The sequence below is a fragment of the Castor canadensis genome, chromosome 14, assembly GCF_047511655.1.
Source record: "Castor canadensis chromosome 14, mCasCan1.hap1v2, whole genome shotgun sequence".
Taxonomy (NCBI): domain Eukaryota; kingdom Metazoa; phylum Chordata; class Mammalia; order Rodentia; family Castoridae; genus Castor; species Castor canadensis.
In genome coordinates, this window is record NC_133399.1 from 59,650,785 (window position 1) to 59,675,114 (window position 24,330).

Sequence of the window (24,330 nt, forward strand, 5' to 3'; positions counted from 1 at the left end):
CTGTTTACTACCCCTACCGCCCTCAAGGTCGATGGGATTGCAGCATGGGTACACCATTCCCATGTAAGGCGGGCTCACCCTCCAGAGAAAAAACAGGAAAACTGGTCTGCACAGAAGCATCCAACAAACCCACTCAAGCTCCGGCTGATACGGGATGCTCCGAAAAATGAGAACACTCCAGATGCTCCACAGCCCTCCTAGAATGGGATTATCACCTGGGTCCACTATACCCACATCAGACCGGCAGATCCGGTAGCTATGAAGAAAGGCTTCCTGCCAACAAGAAGGGTGTCCCACCACAAGGAAAATTTTTTCAAACTCAAACTTCATACTGGACCTCGGTAACTTTATTCCTTTTTCTAACCCTGTCCACCACTTGCTGGGGGCATACAAATCCACATCAACCTTTTAACCTGACCTGGATGATTGTAGATGTATCCACAGGAGACATTCTTAACCAGACCTCCAAGGTGACCCCTCCCAGCACCTGGTTCCCAGAATTATACTTTGACTTAAGGGCCTTATTCACTGGCAGGGGACAATGGGATTTGCGCCAAAGTTACTTCTATGTCTGCCCTGCTCCCCAACCCAACCACAGAAAAAAATGTGGAGGAATCGCAGACTATTATTGTAAGTCATGGGGTTGTGAGAGCTCAGGGGATATATGGTGGCCACCCCCCAAACAGGGGGACCTTATTCAATTAAGTAGAGTCTCTCAATCTGGCATTACATACCACCAACCTAGACCTATAAATAAGGGATGCCCAACTCCCCCCAATTGTAATCCCATTATGATAAATTTCACTGATTTAGGAAAAAAGGCAACGAATTGGGAATTGGGTAAATCCTGGGGAGTCAGACTCTACAAAACAAATCATCCAGGAGCCCTTTTTACTTTGCGGCGTGTGCAACAACCAGTCTCTACTCTAACAATAGGCCCTAATAAGGTACTTAGGCCACCCTATGTAAAGCCACCTCCCCGACCTTCCACAGCTCATCACCTTCCCTCAACCATAGCCCGGGCTAATGTTACAACTCCAAGACCATCAGAAACCAGCCCTCCCCTGGTGAGGCCCAGTCTCATGACCGGATCTAAAGACCCCCTCTGGGAGCTAGTGGGTGCTGCCTTCCTGACGTTAAACCACACCAACCCTAACATGACTAACTCATGCTGGTTATGTTATGATGTGAGGCCCCCATTCTATGAGGCAATAGGGCTAAACACCACTCACGATACCTCATCTGAGGAAAACCCTACTCAATGTTCCTGGGGAGACCGTAAGAGAGGTCTGACCATACAGCAGGTAAGCGGCCAAGGAACCTGCTTAGGAAAAGTGCCAAAGAACAGACGGGACTTATGTACTGTTATTAACGCCAGTTCTACCTGGGAAAATGCTATTAAATGGGTAATTCCAAAGGACAATGGGTGGTGGCTATGCTCGCGGTCTGGACTCACCCCGTGCCTATCAACTAAGGTGTTTAACAGCTCTAAAGAATTCTGTGTTATAGTGACTGTGCTGCCCTGCATCCTCTATCATTCGGAAGAGAGTTTATATTCATACTGGAATACAAAAATGGTTGAAAAAAGGAAAAAGAGAGAACCTATTTCCACAGTAACTATTGCTACCCTACTCAGCCTAGGGTTAGCGGGAGCAGGAACCGGCATAGCTTCTTTGGCCACCCAGCAGAAAGGGATGTCTTCGCTGCGTGCAGCCATAGACGAAGATATAGAGAGAATAGAACCCTCCATTAGCCACCTAGAAAAATCCCTCACTTCCCTGTCTGAGGTAGTACTCCAAAACCAACGAGGTCTGGACTTGTTGTTCCTCCAAAAGGGGGGACTATGTGTTGCTCTAGGGGAAGAATGTTGTTTTTACGCTGACCATACCGGAGTTGTTCGTGACTCCATGTCTAAACTTCGAAAGAGCCTGGAACAAAGAAAACGAGAAAAAGAGGCCGGGGAAAGCTGGTTTGAGTCTTGGTTTAACCAGTCCCCATGGTTGGCTACCCTTTTATCTGCATTGGCAGGGCCAATAATAATCATCCTATTACTTGTTACCATAGGACCCTGGATTCTAAACCGACTTATGACTTTTGTCAAAAGTCGAATTAATACTATCCAACTTCTGGTCCTCCGCCAACAATATCAGGCTCTTCATCCCCTTGAGAATGATTCCTCAATTTAGGCCGTAAGAAAAGGGGGGAATGAAAGGAATAGGAGGTCTCAGTGGGCCCCAACCCCCTTGTTGGAGAAACCAGTACCAAACACCCCATGTAGATAAGATAAGCAATGCAGCAGGGCTCAGTTAGGGCATATAGAATGTGGGGAATGTGAGCGGGGGGTACATGCAAGATGTGAAGTACGTGCAAGATGTGAGGTACGCGCAAGATGTGCTCTGCCTGCTTGACCAATGTTGATAACGAAAATATGCATGCCACTGCGGTCTATATAAGATTTCCCCTAAAGAGGCTCAGGGTCGTGTTTTCCTAACCGGTCCTGCGTGTCCGTGTGGGAGCTCGACCCTGGCTAGCCAGCCCAATAAACTCTGCTTTGTTGATTGCATTCACGCCTGGCTCTCTGTCTCTCGGGGGAATAGGATTCCGGGTCCTAACATAAGTAAGATTCTCTGTTGCTTTAGAAGAGGATGAAACATTAAAAGATTCCTTTGTTTACTGAGTTAGTTGATTGATAGGGAAGAGAGCCTGGGATGGGGAGTGAATTTGGGTAAGGCCACCTGAGGAGTAGACCAAGAAGGATAAGGGGAAATCTAGTCCCTTAGGTAGAGGCAGGGAAAAAGAGAGAATCCAAAAGGGGATGTTTTTTCCAGAGGAAATGCTATGTACCACAATATTTAACACTTCCTCCATCCTTCCAAGAAGTATTCAGCAAAAGAGCCACTTCTTGTTAGCACAAGGTAGAGGTGAATATATTTCTGATATCCACTAAAGTTCTGAACCATGGGTATAGGATAAAAACAGAAGATCCACAGGAAGAGCCCAACATGTTTGGTTTATAGATACAACCTGGAATGATCTCAGGAATTTTCTAAAACTCTTTAGGTTTAGATGAGGAAAATTAGCCCAGATTTAAATGTTGACTTAAGAGGAAGGGCTGAATCAGTGGCTGTAGACATAGCTTACTCTTGATGGGATATGAATACTTTAAAGTGCTTTTCTTTACAAAAATCTTTGTGATTTTCATAATGCAGGAAGACATAAAAGCCCTCAAATTTTAGGAACTAGTTATTGATGTGAGAGAGGTGACTAGATAAGGCTCAAAGGGAGGCATCTCTGGCATTGGGACAGAGTCCTGAAGAATGACAAAGATCTGTCAAGCAGAGAGGGACCTAGCACAGGAAAGAGCCAGCATGAACAAGGATAAATTTGAGGAGAATTCAAACTCTCTACCAGCCTGCAAGATCTTATGTGATTTTCCTATAATTGCCATCGGTTGAGATTATCTGATGAGTATTTGCAAATGATCCCCGTGGCAGCTATAAACAGTGGACACTGTCAGGAGATAAGAATTATATAACTGTCAAATCAACTCTGAATGGAGTCTATAGATACAGTTAGATCATTCTGGAAGATGAGTGATAGATACCTTGGCCAAGATCATACAGGATGTGGGTTTTACACCCTGACTAGCACCCACTTAAAGCTCATGCCCTTTTCAGGATACCATTTTGTGCCTCTTTTACAGTATGCAAGATGTCACTGGCACTTTAATAAAATATTGGGATCAGATTCCCTCAAAGGGGAAACCTCTCTATGAGGAAATCATCCTTTGAATCAGACTTTCTGATTCCAGTTCTCTGCTGTGAAAGGACTTAGAATACCTGACTTTCAAAATCAAATGTTCTAATTGCATACAGAAACATGCACACTGGCTAAAGTGACTGCATAAATATGTGTTTCTGATACAGCAAATGAAAGCAACAGAATTTTCGTCTTATCTGTCTTTCCTCCTAGAGCAATAATTTGAATAAGTGTCAGATCATAGCCTGGGTACATTTTGCTAGTGTCAATATTTTTGCTACCTAATAGTACACAGTATTATACCTGAAATCTTCCAGGCTGGCAGGGTGCTATTACAAAAGATTGCTTAATTGTAGATTACTACTGTACATTTAAATTTCAGTAGCGTATTAAGTTGTCAGAATTAATTACTGTTGTATGTTTAGACTATGCCACAGATTATTTAGTTCAGTACCTAGGTTTGCCAACCTGTTCTTCTTGTGATGTGACAGGGCAGTAATTAGAACATTACTGGAAAACCTTTAGGTTTCCTGTGGAGATGGCCAGGAGGCCTGGGGTTCTTACAAATCCTTTTCTGAGTCACTACTCTGCTGTTCCCCCAACACAAACATCCTGTTGTGAATCTCTGGATAGGATAGACTCCCAAGGCTACATCAAGTTTATAATGGTGTGAAGATGTGGAAATACCTATTAGCCCCACAAAATCCTCACCTGCTATGCCATGACAAGGTTTCTCAATCTTGGTGGCTTTTGACTTTCTTTACCTTGTGGAGCTGTCCTGTGCATTGGAAGATGGTGAACAGTATTTCTTATCTCTAACCTCTAGAAGCTAACAGTACTCCTGCCCCCACTTGTGACAACCCAAGTGTCTTCAGACACTTGGTCAGATGATCTCAGGGGGAAAAACTGTCCCTGGCTGAGGAAAAGGGAAAGAAAATGGCCCAGTAGCTGGTTGTAGTTTGGTGCTCAGTATGGAGGATGTGTTTTATCTCCTGGGAGAATTGTACAGTCCTTTAGACTTTCTATTCTTAGAGGTGATAGATTTCCTTTTCCATATGGTACAAGAACATTCTTTCCAATGTGAAATGGAAAGAATGATCAAGAGGTCCAAACATGCTTCCTCTCACACAAATCTCATATTCTGAGTAATTAATTTTCGAAATATGCTCAAAACATGACTTCACTGAATGGTTTTGTGCCAGATAGGTAGGCCTGATGATCCTTGTTAGGTGGGTTCTTGGAGTTGACTGGATCTACAATTAATTCCGTCACACCCACACAGGAATGGCACAAGACCTACATGGCACATTCTTTCCTAAGTTTTGTTTTTTATCTTTGGGGAAAGTGCCTGCTCACACTTCCTCAGGTTTCAGGTACTTTGACATTCCTTCTTGTCTCTGCCTCTTATCAATCCTTTTCTCATCTCTCCTTCTACCTCAGTCTACCCAACCATTTCAGTGCTACTTTAAAGGCACCAGAGGGCCTGACACCTTATAAAATCAACATCTTTTTACTGAATGAATTGATGTGCAAATGAAAAAAAAATTACTAGATATAAGGAAGCCATACTAGAATCATAGGTTTATCTTTCTAGGCTATAAAGGAAGTGAGATTTAAAGACAAAATAAAAAGGACTATTCATCCATGTCATTAACTAGATGGCTTATGGTGGTGTCAGATTAGGCTTATATTTGCATGGATGTTTTTGTTTGTATTTGGATGATACGACACTGCCTTTAAAGTTTTCTTTTCTGTCCAATTATAAAGTTGCACAAGTGTGTGCAGTGTGACTTTGAGTGATCGTAATTGCTAAGTGTGGCAGAATAAAACAACCTTTGCTTTTCTGGATCTTCAGATTTGTTCAGCAGATGCAAGGCTCACTCCTTCTCAGTTAAGCTACTCATGGTTGATATTCATCAAGTGCTTTGTTACTAGTTCTGCTCTGCAAAACAAACCCTGGATGCTGAGTTGGGTGTGGTTGCTTAGTGAGGGTGTGCCCAGTAAATGGCTCAGGTCACCTACTAAGCCTCCCTTTTTCCTTTGTCCTAAGATCCTTGCATTTTCCTGTCTAGCCACAGTGCTTAGGAGCCAGAGGGGATTCTTTTGATTTTCCAACTTGACTCGTGAACATTTTTATCTATGGGCATAATCACAGAGAACCTTGAAATGCCTTTGATATCTGACCTCCCTAAGGGCCAGGCCAGGTGGGCTGATAGATCAGTAGCCATGTGGCCTGAGGCCTTGGTATCCAGTCTTTTTGTTTGTTTGTTTCTTTGTTTGTTTTGGTGGTACTGGGGTTGAAACTCAGGGTCTCACACTTCCTAGGCTGATGCTCTACCATTTGAACCACTCCACCAGCCCTCTACTACCCAATCTTGATACACAAGACATTGCACATCTCCAAAAGAAATGGCTGGATCCAAGAGATTCCAGTCACAGTATACTTTTATTTCTTGGATTGAATATCTGTTTTTGATATAGAACATTCTTCAGTATTAGCACTTTGAATATTAGATTGAATGACTGGTTGTCAATTTTTAGAAATAGACTAATCTATAAGCCTTTTGCCATTTAGCGGGGAGAAGAATAAGATACAATCTTATAGTGGGAATTAAACTGAGGTGCATTTGGGGTACAGTGAAATATGTGGAAGTTCTTCATGAGTTCTGCTCACTCATCTCCTTGCTCAATAGGTACTTGTTAAGCATATATCAGGTGATAGTAATTGTCTCAAGTACTGAGAGGAATCTAAAGGAGAAAAAGACAAGCTTTCTCTCCTGAATAAATCCCTGCTTCTTTCTTCCTATCTCTTTCTAATTTGAAACTGAAATAGGACCTTTTTAGTCTACAGAAGTTTGATGGAACCTTAGACATAATCTTCTGCAGTTCACATATTGAAAGCATCTTGAAGGGTAAGAGAATAACAGTTTATTGTCCCAACCATGAAATATGAATTATAACTTGAATGTCAACAAGACATTGATACTACATTAGCATCAAAAAAAGTAGCATTTACAATTCTGTGATTTCTTTTTTTCTTGAAAAGGGAAAACAGTGTGATGTGCATTCCATTTGGAAGCTGGGTATCAGTCGCCACTTGACTTAGAATTCTAGAGGAAATAACCAAAGGCTACTTCTATTTTGTCAGGGTTGGAAGAGGTCCCAGGGGACATCTGGCCCATCCTCTCTTTCTCTTCATAATTAAAGTACTCCAGTATTTGCTTATTTCTACCCTCCCTAGCCTCTTCCCATCAGAGGACTTTTCTGACCTGTCACTGAGGTTGCCTGGGGAGGGGAGCTGATCCGTAGTGATCTGATATTGAGTGTGGCCATGATGGTCTCTGTGTCCACCAGAGTCTGGCTGTGGGATTGCTTGGGTGATGGGGCTAAGATAACACACATGGAGCAGTCCTCTATGTTAACTGCATGCAGGTCTCCGGTATAGAATGCAGATCCCTAAGAAGAGAAAACCAGATTGCTAAGGGTCTTGTCAGATGGGAGATTTTGATATCATAACTCATGGTGAGGGTTCTTTGTGGGTGATGTGATTTTTTGAGTTGAAATATCTCTAGTCCCCACTGGCTTGATTTTATTTATTTATTTTAATTTGCTTATTAATTAATTAATTAATTATTTTAAGACAGGGTCCCACTATGTAACCCAGGCTGGCCTCAAACTTGGTCATCTTCCTGTCTCTGTCTCCTAAGTGCTGGGATTATAAACCTGTGCTACTAGCTTCATTTTTAAACTTAGTTATCTAACACCTGATACATTTTTCCTTATCAACCATTAATATCTTCTTGTGAATAGATTTCCCAGACCCTTCCCAGCGAACAAGGAATGTAGGGTGGGAGGAGCATAATCCATTTTGATGACTCAAGTGGGAGAAGAGAAATAGAGTAAGAGAAACCCAGAAGTAGTAACATAGAAACAGTAACTTTCCCAAGATTACACAGCATGCAAATGGCAAAAGGAGGACTTAAATCCAGAGATAAAATAAGGGTAATTCAGAGAAGTCACAAGAAATTCAGAGAAAGAAGAGGCTATGGAGCTAAAGACTAATTTTTCATCCTCACAATATTGCTACTAGTCTTCCTTACTTATACTCTGCAGGTAAACTAGTAACATGGCACTTCCTTCTTTCCTTTGGTGGATAGATAGGGATGAATCTGGTCCCACCTTCAGGAAGCCTGGGGTCTAATATTGGTAATTCCTAACATTAGTTGAATCTGGAGACTTCCAGTCATTTTCTTCCTTTGTATGTTCTGAAGCAAGGGTATTGAAATAGGGAACTTTATGGTAGCTTTTGAAAAAGGCAAATTCAATTTGCTTCTTGAAAGAATCAATCTTGAAGTTTGAAAAATATTCCTTACATAACACCAGCATTATTTTGTAAAAATCCAGATGCTTTCATATATCTCACAATGCACGTAATGGGCTTTTTATCTAGGAAATGTTAACATAGTTGGAATAAAGACCTATAAAAGTTAAATACAAATGTAATTTGCAACCACAATACTATATACACATAGGAGGTCCTGTCTTAGCCCATTTTTCTGCTGCTATAACTCAGTACATTAGACTGGATAATTTATAAAGAAGCAAATTTATTTATCATAGTTCTGGAGTCTAGGAAGTCTGAGATCGAAGGGTTGCATCTGATGAGGACTTTCTTGCTGCATCATAACATGGTGGAGGGTACCACATGGTAAGAGTATGCACGTAGGTAAAAGGATAAAGCTAAACCTCATTTTTTAACAGGAACCTCCTCCCACAATAACTAACCCCAATGTCACCATAACAGCATTGATTCATTCATGGGGACAGTGCCCTCATGACCCAATCACTTCTTTAAGATCCCATCTCTCAACACTGTTATAGTGGCAATTAAATCTCAGTGTGAGTTTTGGTTTTTTAATTTTATTGTATTGTTTTATTATTCATATGTGCATACAAGGCTTGGGTCATTTCTCCCCCCTGCCCTCACTCCCTCCCTTACCACCCACTCCGCCCCCTCCCTCTCCCCCCCACCCCCTCGATACCCGGCAGAAACTATTTTGCCCTTATCTCTAATTTTGTTGAAGAGAGAGTATAAGCAACAATAGGAAGGAACAAGGGTTTTTGCTGGTTGAGATAAGAATAGCTATACAGGGAGTTGACTCATATTAATTTCCTGTGCATGTGTGTTACCTTCTAGGTTAATTCTTCTTGATCTAACCTTTTCTCTAGTTCTTGGTCCCCTTTTCCTATTGGAAAGGACATTTAAACCCTAGAGGATCCATTTTGCCAGGTTGTAAGCCTGACTCTTCTTCTTCTCCTTGAGAGGGGAAATAAAGCTATATAGCACGACATGAACCCCTCTCTATGAGGGATCGTACGTCACTATATATTCCATACAAGATGTCTCCAAAAAAAGACAAGAAAGTTAGAGCACAAAGGCTGGCTTAGGTTTAGCTAATGGTAAATTTGTAATAGTAAATTTAAATCGGATTCAGAGGTGCAGAGAAACTCTCATTTGTGTAAAGACCATAAAACATGGTGGTTTGGGCATAAACTCAATAGCCACAGTGTCTGGATTTAAATCCTGCATTTGCCACTAACTTGCTATGCTATCTTGGGCAAGTTATTTATTGTGTCCATGCCTAAGGTTCAACTTCTGTGATATTTATCCCTTAGAGTTATTTTGAAGGTTAAATGAATTAATATAAACACACAATGTTTAGAATGGTGTACCCAGCATGCTCTATGTAACTGCACACTACTACTATTTTTTAATTTCTAGCACTATTACTATTATAAAATTCAGTATTCTGTGTGATACTTACAGGCATAATGTATATCTGGGGAAAATTCCGGAGAAATCGCCATTCTCTCTGAAGGTAATCCAGAGACCCAATAAACACAATGTCCTTCAGCTCCTGCCGGGTGTAGTTGCTAGCTCTCAAGGGCATCACAAAATTCCGGAGTCCCATCAGGGTTGAGTGGGCATCTCCAAACACACATGCTACAATGTGGTTCCGAAACTCGTGTTTTGACTTGTCAGTACGTTTCTGAGGATAAACCAGAATCGAATCATGTTTATAAACAAGACGGGAGTCCTTCAAAGAAGACTCCTCCTCACCCTGACTCTTTTAGGTACATCAAGAGTGGTACTCTCATAAGGCAAATAGAAGTTTTCAAATCACTTAAAAATGGAGCTTATACATACGTGGTGCAAATATAACTTTCGTCCTTTTTTCTTTAGTTTCTGTTATCCTGGAATGAATCAATTAAAACTCAACTCAGCATGTGGAGAATGACTCAAGATGTGGTAGTATTGAATCAAATGGGGGAAATGTTTCTTGACTTTTATTATGCTTTTAGGGTCCTGTGTGCTATACTGTAAGTCAGTGAAAAACTGAGGCATTCCAAATTCCATTGCTAAACTTCTGTCTTCTAGAGAGCTGCCAAAATTACATTAATTGTACAATAAGCTGCAGTATTCGGTGGGTGTTCATAGTTGTTGGAACCATACAAACTAGCCTTTTTGTCCATCAAGAATGGTTGAATACATTCAACTTAATACACTGAACTGATTTGAAAAAAATCCCTCCCAAATCAAGGAAATTCATTATACAAAGTACACAAAAGAAAAAGGAAGGTTATGAAAGTTCTACTTGATTTCAAACATTTGACTATGTCTCATGCTATAAGAAGCACTGCCAATTGTTAAAATCATCTGCATATTTCCAAGTTGGAAATAAAATAAGATGTAAGAGATATATTTAAATTACGTTCCACACACAATCAATAAAAACAATAAAGATAACTGAAAAATGTGTCTGGTGTATTTCAAGGAATGGGCCTCTCCTCTATGACAGTCACAGTAACAGAAACAGCATTGGATGTGGAGCCAGGAATCTTGGCTTTGTATTCTGGCTAGAGGTTAAATTACTTTAACCTCTCTGACCTCAATTTCTTTACGTTTAAAATTTTGAAAGAAGGCAATGTTAAATTTTGTTGTGAGAATTAAATAACATTTTGAAAGTATCATGCTTGACTTGCGAACAGTTGTTCAATAATTATTAATTAAACCTGAGTCTTAGTGAAAGGAGAACATTGGAAGCTGGTAGGGAGTAAGTTAAATGTACTTAAATTTCATATGTGAGTGTTCTACATTCCTAAGCACACAAAGATTCAGCATATTTCAAGTAGGTTTATCACTCTTCTTTATGTCAGTCCTTTGCTGACAAGCTTCTACAAAGCAGGGCTTGATAAAATCCAACAGGATAAATAAGTAACATCTGACATCTCCACCATTAGAGTTGATCAAATTAGCCAGCACTGGGAAATACCCTCTTTCTAAGAGAATCTCCTTGTGAACGGAAATAAAGCTACTTGTCTGGAGAGCTTCCTAGAGAGCAATGTGAATCTTAACCAAATCTATTAAATAATTGTCTCCAGTTAATCTGATTAGTTTAAACTTGAATAATGACGCCTCTAAGGGTATTTAATGTAACATGCCTGAAGTCCAACAATTGCTTTTCTGAGGAGAACTAAACATTTAGCAGCAAGATACATGGAACAGTGCATTTATAGACAAAGCTAAAGAGGCAATTTCTCCAACAAACTGTGGCAAAAACTGTCCCCCTATTAAGGAAGATGGTGACTTTGGGGTGGGGGAGGAAGATGTGCTATTTGTTCAAAGTAAATTAAATTGAATACTTCCAGTTGGTCCTCTGCAAGGCTTGTGGAGAACCTTCTCCAAGTTTAAAGACTGAGTTTTCCAATCAGGATATTTCTCCTCGAGGGAAACAAGTTTCAAAAACCCTTAGCAATTCTAAAACTAAGAAGGCCTTCTAAACTTAATAAACAGCTCAGTTGTTGCACTGACCATATTCCATATCAAGCATCATAAAGGAAATAACTATCATGGTAACTTGTCTGTGTGCTTAACAAATTCAGTTAATAAAACCTTTGTTACTTCCCTTTCTTGGTCTCTTGGGTGGCTCAGTCTGCACCCAGCTTCCCAAGGTTTCTAAAGATTTTCCACCCACTGAAAACATATTTGGCTTCCTGCTCAACAGATATTTATTTTGTGTAGTTTACAGTAAGACATAATTGCTAAAATGGTGACTTTCAGCAATACTAATAGTCTTCCAGTTGATATGACAGTTCTGACTATTTTGTTTCTGATCAAATGATTGATCATGGTTTTACAAAAATTGGAACTCTCCTGTCAGGACCCTGGCATTAAGACACAAGGTGGTGTGTGTTCTGCGTGTATGTATGCGTGTGCATGTCTAATAGAAAAAGTGAACTAAACTGCTTTTGGAAAGCAAGAAAATATTTATAATTATCAACTAGTCATAGATGAGAAAATTATATAGGGTTCATACCGCATGTGAGCAATCATTATTATTGGTCAAATTTACCAGCTACTCTTGTAAGAAAAACCGCTGACATTATTCTTCAGTGTTTAACTCCAGAAAATAAGAATAGATGGGAATCCAGAAAGCAGGTATCAGAGCCTGGATTAGGATACAAGGCTTTTTACATCTTAGCTGTTGGCGTTTTAATAAGCTGAGTTAATTTGTTTCCTCGGCAGTAGGGAGTGAGGAGCAGAACTATATCTGTAAGGATTCACCCAGGATTCCTGGGGCTGGGGTGAAAAGCACTTGAGAGATAAAGTTTTTGCTAATGTGTTCAATGTTTGTATAGCCAGCTTTAAGAAAAAAAAATTATAGAACATTTACATTTTAAGCTTAATAAATTAGGGAAATGTTTATTTATTTTTAAACAAAGGAATGACCCAGAGTCCTTACAAATAGGTTTCCTTGGTGTGTTTAGATTAGTTACATTTACTAGAACAACTCAAAGTTTCAGGAGAGCATTATTCTAAATAGTTGACTTATCAAACTGCTAAAAGAAGGACGTAACAGTCAAAAACATCTAAGTGTTCTGAATATCAGCCATACTCTCTGTTGGATACCGCATGGGTTGTAAGGTATGTTATTCACACGGCTGGTGAGGTGTATGTTTTTCCTTCCAAATTCACAGTTTACAAAGAGAACAGGCAGCTGTTTGTGATTAGAAGAAGGGCGTCCTTTACCCTGAGAGATGCTTTAGCTCATTAGAACTTGGCTGCATGATGACCTACCAGAATCACCTTGTCCAAAGGGGTTGACTTGCACCAGTGAAACATGCCACTGCTATCAAGCTGGTCGGCGTCTTGTGTCGTATCATACTGCAAATTCCTAAACAGAGAGCATGGATGGTTAGCCTGAGAATATTTGGGGCTCCAGTGTAATAAAGCCAGGATGGAAAACTCATGAGGGCCCTGAGCAAAAAGTGGAGATCAATGTAAGGTGAGAATGCCGGCAAGCCTGAGACACCAGAATAAAGGCTCATGCTCCAGTGGTACCAGGACTGGAATGTCCAAATTAAATCACAGCTGAAGACATCTTCATAGCTGAAGACAGACATTTTGGACAAGAAAACCACAGTCAGGCTCTTTTCTCCTTAGATTATACATGCCTGGCAGGATGTATATAATAAGGGTTATTTCAACCCTTAATTTTGCTACTATCACAAATGTTACTATTGCTTATCAGAAATCATGAGCAGGGTTTTGTTTGTTTGTTTGTTTTGTACTGGGCTTTGAACTCAGGGCCTCATGCTTACTAAGCAGGTGCTCTACCACTTGAACCATTCCACCAGCCAGATAAGCAGCATTTTGGACACCTCAATCTAGAATTTAAAAGGCCATGGGAGAGCCAGGCATGGTGGTACACAACTGTAATCCCAGTGCCCTGGAGGCTGAGGCGGTCTGGGCAGCTGATCTCAAAAAAAGGTGTAAAAATAAAAAGTAAAAGGCTGAGGGACATCCAATCATGAGTGGCCTCTCTTTCCTTAGGCTGTTTTCCTTTAGCCTATCTTCTGCTCTTACTGTATTTTTTTCCCTCACAGGTCCCTACTGAAGCCTCCTTGTTTATTACATGCATTTTGCAACTTCTGTCATTGGTCTGCACTTGACCAGGCTTTGCTTAGTTCTGATCAAATCTTGGTGAAGCCTTCCACATACAGCCCCACACTACAGTTAGGCACAATCTTGCTTTGCAAAATATTCAACCATGAAAAGGGTTAGATTATGTTTTGGAAAAATTCTACTCAAATTCTAAGGAATGTATATTTACTTTATAGAGAACAGAGGGAACCCTTCTAGAATCAAAGAAAATTTAAGGTACGAAAGGCCCTAGATAAGTCAGGAGAAACTAGGACTTGGCTGCAAAAAAATAACCTCATAACTCCAGGGGCCTAACCCAACACAGGTTATTTGTCACCCTGCTATATATTTTATTCAGGTGAACAGGTACCTGTGCTCCATACAGCCCCTCAGATCCTGCGGGAAACAGGGGCTCCCATCTTATGGCCACAATATCTGGGACATGCTCCCCACTTAGTGCAGGGGAAAAGGAAGGAACTGGATAACCAAACCTAGACTTTTAACTGACTTTGCCCAAAGTGGCACACAGCCTATCTCATTAACCAGATTCAGTCGCGTGAACTCTTGCTAACTTTAAGGAGGATGTGGAGCATAAGAAAAAATTGAAGTATTTGGAGAACATTTTCATTTCTGCCAGACACTGTAAAGATACCCTCTTCCCCTTTATTTTATGGACAAAACAAAAGACCTAACACATTTTAAAGCTGGCATGTGAACATAATCCTGAGGTTGGGGTTGCTTGTATTCACAAAATTCAACTCTCCTTCCCTTCCTGAGCATATGGACAGTTAAGTAGAGCCACATGACCAGTTCTCTCCAACAAAATGTGAGAGTTGATAGCTGAGGTAGTGAAAAGCCCCCTTTTGTGTGACTTTTCAGATTCTTTCCCAAGTTGCTATAGAGAGGGGCAGCCTGGGTACATGGTGAGGGCCAGAACACCTTTGTCCTGCTGATCTGTGTTGGACAAGTAACATAATGAGGTATAAAACTTCATTATGCTAAGCCACTGAGAGTCCATGCTTGTTACCATAGTGTACATCCATTCTACACTATTGCAAATACCTTACTCCTCCAATTAGGTTCCATTGCACATCAGTAAGTGGAGAAGTCCTGATGAATTGTTTTCTGTAGTCAAACTTTTTTGACTTCACTGAGATTCCCACAGCACTTTAGCATATAAAAGCCCCCAAAAGTCATGCAATAAAGAAATTCTTTTAAAAAATGTATAATGCAGTGTTTCACAAACTTACCTAACCACAAAACCTCTTACTGTTTACTTGTTTACATACATACTGATGAATTACCTCTAAACAATATTTGTTACTATCTCCTGAAAAGCCTTTTTGGACATTCTGTGCTGTGTTATGCTATAGATTTTGCCCTGGTAATCACTCTGATGTCTCCCTCCTGTGTGAGACTTTATTATATATCCTGGAAGAAGTCAATTAAATCTGTGAATTAAAATAGCTTGTTGTTCAATGCCTGGCCCAACGATCCAAAACTCCTATATCATGACAAGTGATTTTGCTTTCCTCATCCAGGTTAATTTCTAAATTGCTCTCTTACATCATAATTTTTCAGGTAGAAGAACTTACTCAAACTTAGTTAGATTGAACTACCAGACCTCAAGTGATGGGATACAGAAAGGACCTGGGCAGAGAGTCTGAGTGTGGAGAGGGGTTAGTGGAAAAAGGTTTGGAAAAGCAGAGAGGGTAATGGACTACTAAGGAGACTGGCCAAAACCTTGTCTGCCACTGCACTTAAGATTAGTGGGTTTTGAGGGTTCTAGTCATTGTACTAGTCAGAGATGTTGTAATATTAATCTCAAGATCAGCTTCACTGAAATGGATTACCTTGTTCTTTCAAATTTACATGCGTTTTTGTGGTTTTAATCTCCAAAATTCATAAGCCCCCTACACTGAATTCTAAAAGCCCCAGAGGCTTTCTCAGTGGTACTAGCAGAACCATGGTGGTGGCTTTATGCCAAGCTTGTAAAGACTCTCACCGGGAGACATACCAAAGACCTGTGTCTGGCTTTGATTTTTATTGAGGATTTGGAGAAAGGGCAGTGTTACTCATTCAAAGAATCCTCTTTCTCTCCAAGAGTAGCTTCTTAGACACTGTTGCTCAGAGTTCTCAAAACATGTTTACATAATATACATAATGCACCTGAGTTGGTGGGGACTGTCTTCTGTGGACACTTTGGAAATTGCTATCTTACCTTTAGGAAGGGGGCTTCCTGCTCTCTGCCCTCAGTGTGCAAGTATGTAGTGACAGCTACTAGTCTCCTTTTAGTCACTTTCTTCAGCTTTCTCCTATTCCCCCTTCTTTTGCCTCCTCCTCAAATCCATAATGAATGTAGAGTCCTTGGTCCAGTAATGAAATGCCCTTTTGGCAAATGGAAGGTGATCTTCTCCCAAGCACACTTTTACTTGACTTGGAATTGCGTATCAATCACTATACATTTTTCTATCATAATAAAAGCCTGACCTATGCATACAAGCTGTCACAGACAACATCTTTCTTCTTTCTGATGTTATGGAAAACAGATCTGCCTTAGAGGAAACACCTGTTGGAGACCTGCATAAAAGAAAAGGCTGGAGGAGACCCACTTCATCATAAAGGCATCCATCTGGTGTCCTTGCCAAAGCAAAACCTAATACAATTTAGATCACCATCTTTAACAAAGCTCCTTTCTGCCACATGCTTTGCAAATGACATGATCCTTGAAGAAAAATACCTTCCCAAAGAGGCCAATAAATCATCTATGGGAAGGCTCAGCCTGAGCAGTCTTAGAACTTGGGAACAAGGAAGAGATCATAAGGCTGATGCAATTGAAGGGGCATCATGCAGGTCAAGAAAGAAAGTCACATCCTAACCACAGGTAGATGTCTTTTGGGTGAGGGAGCTTGGTGTACATGTGGGGGAGGGGTGCAAGGGTGCACAAAAATATGGTCGGAGTTCTCTGGGATAGCATTCAGCAGAAGGTGCTTGGGATGAAGGTAGGCTTGTCATAAATGTGCTTTTTCTTGCCCAAGCAACAGTGTGGTGCTTCTGCCTGGAAGCATCCAGGAGACACTGAACCTTGAAACGTCTTCAGTTCTGTCTCTGCCATCCACCTTTGCAATTTGATAGAACAGGTGTACTGGGAGAGAATAGATCTTGTGGTTTGAATACTTGTGGCTGTGCAGAGTTGCACATGGATGATGCCTCCAGCTTTCTTTTCTGACGACTGCCTTTCTTTGAGTTGCTTTGATGTACATGAAGCCAGTATCTTATGAGCATGACTGGAATGTGTTTCAGCTAAAAGGAGTGAGGTCTTTCCTCTTTGCTTTCTGGATCCATTTTGAGTAGAATTTTAATTTTACCATGTTCACAACAATTTATCACATATGAATCCTATCATGTAAAGGAAAAAAGAGATGGGCCAGGTGCCTTGCTTTCCAATGGTGGCACTTGAAAGAGAGAGAGAGAGAGAGAGAGAGAGAGAGAGACAGAGAGAGAGAGAGACAGAGATCAAGCCATGTAGGTAAACATCTATTAAGAAGGTTGATTTAGTTTCATAGCTAGGTCAGGCAGCATGGTTTCCAAGAGTGTAAGTCTGCCATCATTATTTCCTCCAATTATAGACTTGATTTAAGATTATTCTTGAAGATGATCTGATGACGAATGAAACCTTTGCTGTTCACAATACCTAACAGAAAGTTTGAAAAGCACCCATAGCTCCTTTTTTTTTTGGTAGGCTTCATTTTCCTTGTGTTATGAAATCTGGCTTATGAACAGTTCACTTGAAATCGCCTTAAAACTCCATAGTCAACTTGTAAGTTCTTAAGAGAAAGAATTCTGACCTGAATGAAGAGCAGTACATTTTTCATTCGAGGCGTGAGTTATATGAGAATAACAAGTTTCATAATGTCTTAGCATAGAGCACACAAGTCCCCAGCCTAGTGTTTGGAAGGAGGGGAGGAACATGTCTATATGTCTATAAGTCTCAGTGAACTTCATGGTTCAATCTTTAGAAAATCCATTGCAACTGTCTCTTGAAATTTATGGACAAGTTGACACCATAAGTGGAGGGAAAAAATCTTCAGTCCCACAATGCCTTAGATGGTGTGAGAATTTTGAAGTTCATGTTGTGTTAAAACAACCAAGTTCTTTTAAATTATATTTCTAACCTCCTTCTGGTTTCTGATTTTCTCCTGATTCTTTGCATATGCAGAATCTTCATGGAGTCACTGAGAAATTATAAACTGTAACAAAAATGGTTGTTGGTATGATTTAAAAACCCACCTACAAATGGTATTTTTTAAAAAAAGTCTTGGAAAATTCAAGGGATCATTGTAGTCAATATAATCTTATTTCAGTCTACATAGGAGAATATAAACTGTGTTTTAAGGTAAAGCACATCAGCTGTGACTAGAGTGTTCTGTTTGTCTTTAAATGCTGCTCTGCAGATGGAGTCTGAGACTCTTTTCTCAATGTTTATGTCTTAAAAATCTCCATGATGACATTTTTTCTACCCACATGCTTACAAGTGAGAACCGAGGTCAGAGCAGCTCCAGTCTAGGTGAAGGCAAGAATAAGATTGTGTCTATCAGACAGACTCACATCTGAGCTTGCACTGGAGCATCTCTGTCAAGCTTTGCTTTATTTCTGATGAGTAAAAACTGACAGCTTTTTTGCAGAGCATTTTCTGTGGAAACCTGCATGTAGGCATCTCAGAACTTAAATTGTTACCAGACCAAAGATCAAGGAGAAAGATAAAAAGACAGTTTCCCTCTTCCTCACCCATTCTCCACATGGACTCTCACTTAAATCCCTTTATGTCATATGGATATTGCATTTGGGATTTGCTACAATGTGAGGACAAATGAGACCTGACCCAGAGCAGCAGGCACCTTTAATGAAGGCCAGAGTCTGCCCTGGGCAGGAGGGCTTGGGACTCAGGACATGTCTTTCATATCATGAGAACCATTTCCTCAGCCAATCTTGTCAGTATATGGTTATATTTTTAGGTGTTCTTTCCCAAACTTCCCAACCCTTTCTAAATATCAAATGACATAATAAACCTATAGGTTGATCTAAATGAAAAATATCCCCCTCCCAATAGAACAGTTTTAGGGTAAAGGATTTCTTTGTTGAATGGACTGGAAATGAACCATTAGGTCATTACTCTGATACTTTCAATTCTATAATCATTGAGACAAATGCAAATCTTAGGAAAAGGACTTTCTGTTTTATTTTTGGGGGTGGGTATGGAGGCAGGGAGTGGGAATGTGAAATATCTGGATGACCTCACTTTTCATTGAATTGATACATTTCCTAAGGTTTTATGGGATCCGGCCCAGGTCAGAGATTAATATGACATAAATGCTTTCCTTATGCAGTGAGGTGAGAAGGTTGCTCTGGAAAATTACTAGCAATAATATTCTCCAAAAGAAGTTAGGACTGGAAACTATGGCTCACATCAAATGTTACTGGTGTAAATGTGCACATGTGCTCATGCATGAGTGTATGTGTGTGTATGCATGATTGCATGCAGTTGTGATGGAGATGGGCAGGCAGGTATCAAATCAAAAGGTACTAACTCTGCATAGGAAATTAAAGTAATTCCAGGATGCTTGAATACCATGGATAATTTTTCCTAGAAATGAGAAGTGATTTGTGAAATCCTCTTATCCATATTGCTTGGTTTCTTGGAAATCCCTGTGGCTGAATGTTGAGTTGGAGACAAAATGCTTTGCTAGTGATTACGAATTTTTGGAAACATTGGAAGGACCTAATGATGTGTTGAGGGCCACAGACTTTTAAGATTTCCTCACATCTGGAAGCTATCACTGGAGGAAAGCCTGTTGAACACAGGCATCCTGAGTGTTACAGCATTTTACTTAGCGCCGTGACCTGTCAGGGAGCAATAGGGATAATGGGATGGAGGCCATTTGAGATCCCTCCTGACATGGAGCACTCCTTCTGCTTGGTGTGTTACTCACATGCCTTGATTAAAGATGAAAAGTTGGAATTAGGGGGTCTCTGGTGGGGGCAGGGGGAGGCTGTGGTTAGTGTTCTTTAACAGGAAGATGTGATTAAAGTCAGGCTGTTGTTAGGGAGAAAAGCTGAGAGTCAGTGTTTTGTAGTGGGCAGTAAAAGAGGAAGCACAGGCTAAGATGACCTTAATAAGGTAGGGAGGGGTCCCTTATGTTTAGCTCTTTAAATTAGGTGAGAACAGAATGTGGTAAGAAGTAGAATATTTAGTTTGCTCTGCTCACTTCTAATTTGACATTAAGTTTTTAAATCTCATTAAGTCCTTGGCTTTCCTTATGTATGATTCTGCAGGTAACATTCATACCTGAATTTCTTCTGTTTTGGTTTGGTTTACTAAGACAAGAGTCTCACTCTTCAGCCCCAGGGAGGCCTTGAACTCACTGTTTAGCCAGGTTGGCCTCAAATTCATGATTCTTTTGCCTCACCCTTCCAAGTGCTGTCATATTTGAATTTCTTGAAGTTGAAGCCTAGGCCTGTTTCATCAAGAAACCATCTGGATGCACCATTTCTCATCTTAGAGCTCCAGAGAAGAATTTTGGAAGTCATTTATATCCTTCCCCATGTTGTTTACTGGGTTGCAGCCATTGAGGAGAGGTGGAGAGAGAATAAATATGGATTCTATAAACTTTGTGGGGGAACTTTCCTACAAGTTATAATCATAATCAAACATACACACACAACTTTTTGGCAATAAAATCTTCATGTCTAACCTGTGTGGCTGTGCTATGGAAACTTTGAGCATGCTGATAAGTAAGTATTTGACTTGGCCCTTGCTATGTCTCATAGCATGACAAAAGTCTCCTTGCTTACCACTAGTCACCCAGCCAGCAGAAGTACACACATTTACCCTTTCCCTGGGAGCCAAATGGAAGATCCAAAATTGTGCATTGTCAAGGTTTTCAGGTGAATAACTGTTGCATATACTAGAATAAATTGGTATCTGAATGAGCTATCTCAATACAAATATAAATAATATTTGCTTACTAGTTGTTTTTTAAAACAATTTCCCATCATCTATTTTCCATGTCAAGATATACATGGAAATAGATTTCCAGTGATGTATGATCTCTCATCACTCTATGAAACAGTAAACAAATTGCATGTTCTGTGAAGTCTTCTCCTGGCTTTCTCCTTCATTTCACCCTCTCAGAGAAACTTACCCTCTTTCATTCAGGATTCAAGGAAAATTTTTTAACAGTGACCATATCAAATTTCAGGTGTCTTAGTGACCATTTTATTCCACTTTTTGACTGTTTTATCGTCTGTGTTTTTTGGTTTTTTTTTTTTTTGCTGTCTTGGAAAATTGAGATTACATAATTAAGAATTAATTGCTCTTTATATGGGCGTTCCTTATTCATTCCTATTTTTCCTAACTCTCCAATAACCTCTCAATCTAGTCTCCAAACTTTTAGTAATATTTTGTGATGAGAGTTATTGTTTTTGCCATATTATCTTAAAGTTAAACTTTACCATGCCTGGTATCAGAGTGCATGCCTGTAATCCTAGTCACCTGGGAGATTGAGGCAGGAGGATCATAAATTTGAAGACAACCTGGGCTGCATAGCAAGCTCGAGACTAGTCTGAGCTGGATAGAAAGAGTCTTATCTCAAGCAAAACAAAACAAAACAAAATTTTTAACCTGTGCCTATTATTTTGAGACATCTAAGGTGCTTGGTCACCTTAACTATCTAGAGCAGGTTGACAAACTTTATCTATGTATATATTTAAGCCTTCCAGGCCAAGAAGCTACATTGATATTATATAGGTACTTATAGAACAAGATAGTAAATAAATTTTCATGAATTTTTACTGAAAATACTCAAAATATAAAATAATAACAATGGTTTAGTTTTTGGAGCTCCCCTAAATCCCTATTTAGAAAATATATCCTCATTTGAAGAGATTGAGGAAGACTATAGAAAGTGGAGAGATCTCCCATGCTCATGGATTGGTAGAATCAACATAGTAAAAATGTCTATACTCCCAAAAGTAATCTACATGTTTAATGCAATTCCCATCAAAATTCCAATGACATTCATCAAAGAGATTGAAAAATCTACTGTTAAATTTATATGGAAACACCAGAGGCCACGAATAGCCAAGGCAATACTCAGTCAAAAGAACAATGCAGGAGGTATCACAATACCTGACTTCAAACTATATTACAAAGCAATAATAATAAAAACAGCATGGTACTGGCACAAAAACAGACATGAAGACCAGTGGAACAGAATAGAGGATCCAGATATGAAGCCACACAACTATAAGCAACTTATCTTTGACAAAGGAGCTAAAATTATACGATGGAGAAATAGCAGCCTCTTCAACAAAAACTGCTGGGAAAACTGGTTAGCAGTCTGCAAAAAACTGAAACTAGATCCATGTATATCACCCTATACCAAGATTAACTCAAAATGGATCAAGGATCTTAATATCAGACCCCAAACTCTTAAGTTGATACAAGAAAGAGTAGGAAATACTCTGGAGTTAGTAGGTATAGGTAAGAACTTTCTCAATGAAACCCCAGCAGCACAGCAACTAAGAGATAGCATAGATAAATGGGACCTCATAAAACTAAAAAGCTTCTGTTCATCAAAAGAAATGGTCTCTAAACTGAACAGAACACCCACAGAGTGGGAGAAAATATTTGCCAACTATACATCAGACAAAGGACTGATAACCAGAATATACAGGGAACTTAAAAAACTAAATTCTCCCAAAACTAATGAACCAATAAAGAAATGGGCAGGTGAACTAAACAGAACTTTCTCAAAAGAAGAAATTCAAATGGCCAGAAAACACATGAAAAAATGCTCACCATCTCTAGCAATAAAGGAAATGCAAATTAAAACCACACTAAGATTCCACCTCACCCCTGTTAGAATAGCCATCATCAGCAACACCACCACCAACAGGTGTTGGCGAGGATGTGGGGAAAAAGAAACCCTCTTACACTGTTGGTGGGAATGTAGACTAGTACAACCACTCTGGAAAAAAATTTGGAGGCTACTTAAAAAGCTGGACATCGATCTACCATTTGATCCAGCAATACCACTCTTGGAGATATACCCAAAAGACTGTTACTCCAGAGGCACCTGCACATCCATGTTTATTGCGGCACTATTCACAATAGCCAAGTTATGGAAACAGCCAAGATGCCCCAGCACTGACGAATGGATTAAGAAAATGTGGTATCTATACACAATGGAATTTTATGCAGCCATGAAGAAGAACGAAATGTTATCATTCGCTGGTAAATGGATGGAATTGGAGAACATCATTCTGAGTGAGGTTAGCCTGGCTCAAAAGACCAAAAATCGTATGTTCTCCCTCATATGTGGACATTAGATCAAGGGCAAACGCAACAAGGGGATTGGACTATGAGCACATGATAAAAGCGAGAGCACACAAGGAAGGGGTGAGGATAGGTAAGACACCTAAAAAACTAGCTAGCATTTGTTGCCCTTAATGCAGAGAAACTAAAGCAGATACCTTAAAGCAACTGAGGCCAATAGGAAAAGGAGACCAGGAACTAGAGAAAAGGTTAGATTAAAAAGAATTAACCTAGAAGGTAACACCCATGCACAGGAAATCAATGTGAGTCAATGCCCTGTATAGCTATCCTTATCTCAACCAGCAAAACCCCTTGTTCCTTCCTATTATTGCTTATACTCTCTCTACAACAAAATTAGAGATAAGGGCAAAATAGTTTCTGCTGGGTATTGAGGGGGGGGAGCGGGAGGGGGTGGAGTGGGTGGTAAGGGAGGGGGTGGGGGCAGGGGGGAGAAATAAACCAAGCCTTGTATGCACATATGAATAATAAAAGAAAAATGAAAAAAAAAAAAATAGAAAATATATCCTCATTTGAGCTTTTTAGTTGTTCACGCCCTGGAATCTGTCATTCATAAGACTTGCCCTTATTTGACCTAACTCAGAGCCTCCTCGGTGTAAGAACTATTTCTCCTGGGCATTTTTCAAAACTCATCAGCAGCAATTGTTTAAAATAGCAGGTACTTGAGTCTGGGGTAAAAGTGTGGCAAAGAAGAGAACCAAAATTTGTAAAAGGAAAAACTGAGAAAGAGAAGTTCAAAGGAAGCTTTGAAAAGCTTTGAACTATTCACTGTAGGAATTTTAAATTAAAAGCAAACAAACAAAACAACACATGCTTCTGCCCAGGGAAGATCTGGTATACGTCTACTTCCTTATTTTTGGCTGCTCTTGGAAGTAAGCACAAATGGTAACTAAAGGCAAAATCAAAGATTTTTGAAGGAATTACCTATGTACACAGAACCCTTGGACAAAGCCAAATAAACTTATTGGCTGAAGTATTTTAAGGAAATATCAGTATAATCATTAAAAAATTGAGTTAGTAGAGACTCAATTGTCAACACACAACAAAGAATACAGATCTCAGAGAATTAGTTCAGGAAAGTCACTAAATGAACATGTAGTAGGTACAACATAACAACAGTAAACTTGGATTAGAGAGGGAAATAGTTGCTGGAATGCCAAATTATTAAAAAGTCTGACTTCTCATGAGAAAT

The 24,330-nt window shown here is 39.9% G+C and overlaps 1 protein-coding gene across 1 annotated transcript in view; it reads right to left on the reverse strand.

The window, feature by feature from the left end:
• Positions 1 to 24,330, reverse strand: part of Kcnu1 (potassium calcium-activated channel subfamily U member 1) — a 154,091-nt gene that overhangs the window by 22,135 nt on the left and 107,626 nt on the right. Inside the window, exons 22-24 of the mRNA XM_074053317.1 lie at positions 12,899 to 12,995; positions 9,585 to 9,809; positions 7,020 to 7,215 (exon numbers count right to left, since the gene is read on the reverse strand). Of these exons, the coding sequence (XP_073909418.1) occupies positions 7,020 to 7,215; positions 9,585 to 9,809; positions 12,899 to 12,995 (518 nt within the window). The remainder of the gene's footprint in view (positions 1 to 7,019; positions 7,216 to 9,584; positions 9,810 to 12,898; positions 12,996 to 24,330) is intronic.